The sequence below is a fragment of the Trichosurus vulpecula genome, chromosome 1 (genome assembly GCF_011100635.1).
Source record: "Trichosurus vulpecula isolate mTriVul1 chromosome 1, mTriVul1.pri, whole genome shotgun sequence".
Taxonomy (NCBI): Eukaryota; Metazoa; Chordata; class Mammalia; order Diprotodontia; family Phalangeridae; genus Trichosurus; species Trichosurus vulpecula.
In genome coordinates this window covers 510199039-510201580 of record NC_050573.1, presented here as the reverse complement: position 1 = coordinate 510201580, position 2542 = coordinate 510199039, and the positions used below count along the sequence as shown (strand labels likewise).

At 35.6% G+C, this 2542-nt stretch overlaps 1 protein-coding gene across 1 annotated transcript; it reads right to left on the bottom strand.

The window, feature by feature from the left end:
* Positions 1-804: 804 nt before the first annotated feature.
* LOC118840895 lies at positions 805-1776 on the bottom strand. Its single transcript, XM_036748267.1, has one exon. The coding sequence runs from the start codon at positions 1774-1776 to the stop codon at positions 805-807; it is 972 nt and encodes a 323-aa protein (XP_036604162.1).
* Positions 1777-2542: the final 766 nt, after the last annotated feature.

Sequence of the window (2542 nt, the reverse complement as noted above, 5' to 3'; positions counted from 1 at the left end):
TATTAGAAGTATAATAGAAATTATAAAGATTTTAGAAATTATAAATTAGCAAACTGTAATTTAAAATTCTTCATTCCAATTGTTATGTAGCATTGCTAATTATTAACAGGGTTGATAGTTAAATAAAATGAATAAAGACTGCTAATTTTGGTCAATAAAAAAACCCCAAGAGATTGTGTTATTAATTTATTTCTTACATATATGTTGAGACATTTCAAGAAAAGTAATAGGGAAGAACAAACAACTTATTACTGTCACATATCCTAAAGAGTAATTACAGCTCACAGGAACTGGGTATCAACCCTAGTATTAATCCTTTTATTCTCTTGCAAAGCGTTCAATATTGATTGTGATTTTTATCACTGAGTTTCCTATAATTCTATGAAGATTGGTTTTATGTAAGGGTAGCTTAAATTTTCTACAATAATTATTTTTAGAGTTAATAACTTAAACACAACAAATGTGATTTTTTTTGCACAATTAGGATTATTTTTAATTTAGTACATTTTTCATCAACTAGAGCCTAGCTCGGTTCCTTGCAAATAGCAGGCACTTAATAAATGTTTGCTGACCGATCCTCCCCCATCTTTCCCCCAAACTTATTGCAAAGTCATTGGTACCCATACCTTCTTTCTTTCATAGTTTTCTTGAGATACTTGTTTTGGCTATGAGGTGTTTTGTTTTGTTTTCCTGACTGGAAGGAATTTTTCTCTCAGTTGATGAGGAGTATTGGGAGATTTCTGCTCTCCTTAAAATAGGAAGGTCCTCATATTACTGAAACATAAAATAATGTGATTTTTGTCATTACACATATGGACAGGAAAGAACATCTGTAGGTTGTGTAGTAGATTTTTCTGTTTTCCTACAGCAGAAGGCCTCCAGCTTCACTTTGTAATTAACCAACATAAGAACATATGGACTAACAGCAGAAAAACCTGAAGACAGAGCTGTGAGCAAAGCTGGAGTAAAGGGACGGGATTCCAAGTTTTTAAAGAAACAAATAAAAACAAAGTGGGAAATCCACAGAGAGGTAATCAGTAATGTCAACAAAATACTGACTTTAGCTCCTCGAAAGATTTCAATCTCTGAAGCATCCTCTCCCACCCAAATGTCACCATAGGTTAGTTTCCTTTGCTCCCAAAGCAGGAAAACAATCCAAAAACAAACAAAAACTAAGATGGTCAAAGGAAGAAGATCGATAAGGACTAAAACTATTTTCTCATAGTAATATTCTACCTGTTGGTTTCCAAAATCAATCTCGCAATCCATGTTAAGCCCCTTGGTATTCAGCAACTCTGTGCCATTTGCTGCATTCAGATGTTGTGGCTTTTCAGTGAAGGGTAAAATTGGAACACAAATTCCAACTCCAGTGATCCAAAGGATGGAAACTACCTTTAAATGCCTCTTCTGATGGTTCGGGTTTGGAGTCTCACTTGAGGGATGGACAATTTGGTACAGCTTGTGACAGTAAAGCACAGCAAAATGTAACATGAACCAGATAGCAAGCTCAGTAGTCAGAGTCTCTGTGAATCGGAGAATTCTGCAGCTGACTGAATCCAACACGCCACCAGAGGAATAAACAATTTTCATGACATTCACAACCAAGTTTTTCAGGAGGTGAACAAATATAAGACTGAAAATAAGCAGGAAGGATGGCTGTAAAGGTCCACTGATACATCTCCTTGTTGAAAAAAATAAACAAGTATTCCCCACAACACTCAGAAAAATGAGAATGGCACAAGTGATGATCTCTAGCATGTTTTCCAGTGGCTCCATTGTCTCTGGTTAATCTATTTTCCCTGGCTGAATCCCTTCAGATTTTTAAAGACTTAAAACAATATGGCAATACTGGCAAAAATAAAGAAACAAAAAATACCCTTTGCTTTTATGGCATCTCCCTAACAGATTAAATATAACACAATTCTGTTGCTCTGAGGATGTGGCTGAAAACAGGTCTCACTAAGTGCTTCCCGAAAGGATTGTATCTTATCATCTCAAGGGAACATTCCTATTATGAGAACACTAGGTGTCATCACTTAATTAAAAGTCACGGGAATATATTAATAGCATTGTAACATGCACACTGTCTCAGTAAGAATGAAGAGAGAAGCAGAAATTTATTGCCTAGAGATTCTACAGAAATATCTATCTTGAGGCCATATGAATGTTGACCATTGAGTCAACATTAATCCTCTCCACCCATGGTTCTGAGGAAAAGAATGAAAGATAAATAATAGCTCACATTTCTACAGCACATTAAGGTTTACAGAGCACTTTTCTTACAACATTCCTATTACATAGGTATGGCAAGTATTATTATCCCCATTTTAAAATGAAGGAACTGAGCCTCAAAGTGGATAAATGACTTGCCCCAGGTCTTACAACTAACACATGTCTCACTCAGGATCCAAACCCAGATCTCTTCTGACTCTTGAGTCGAGTATCCCTTTCTCTATGTCATTCCACCTGCCCTAAAACTCTTCAGTTATGAAGTAGGCTTAAATTAGGAAGTTTACAAAACAAATCAACACTAGGGTATTAT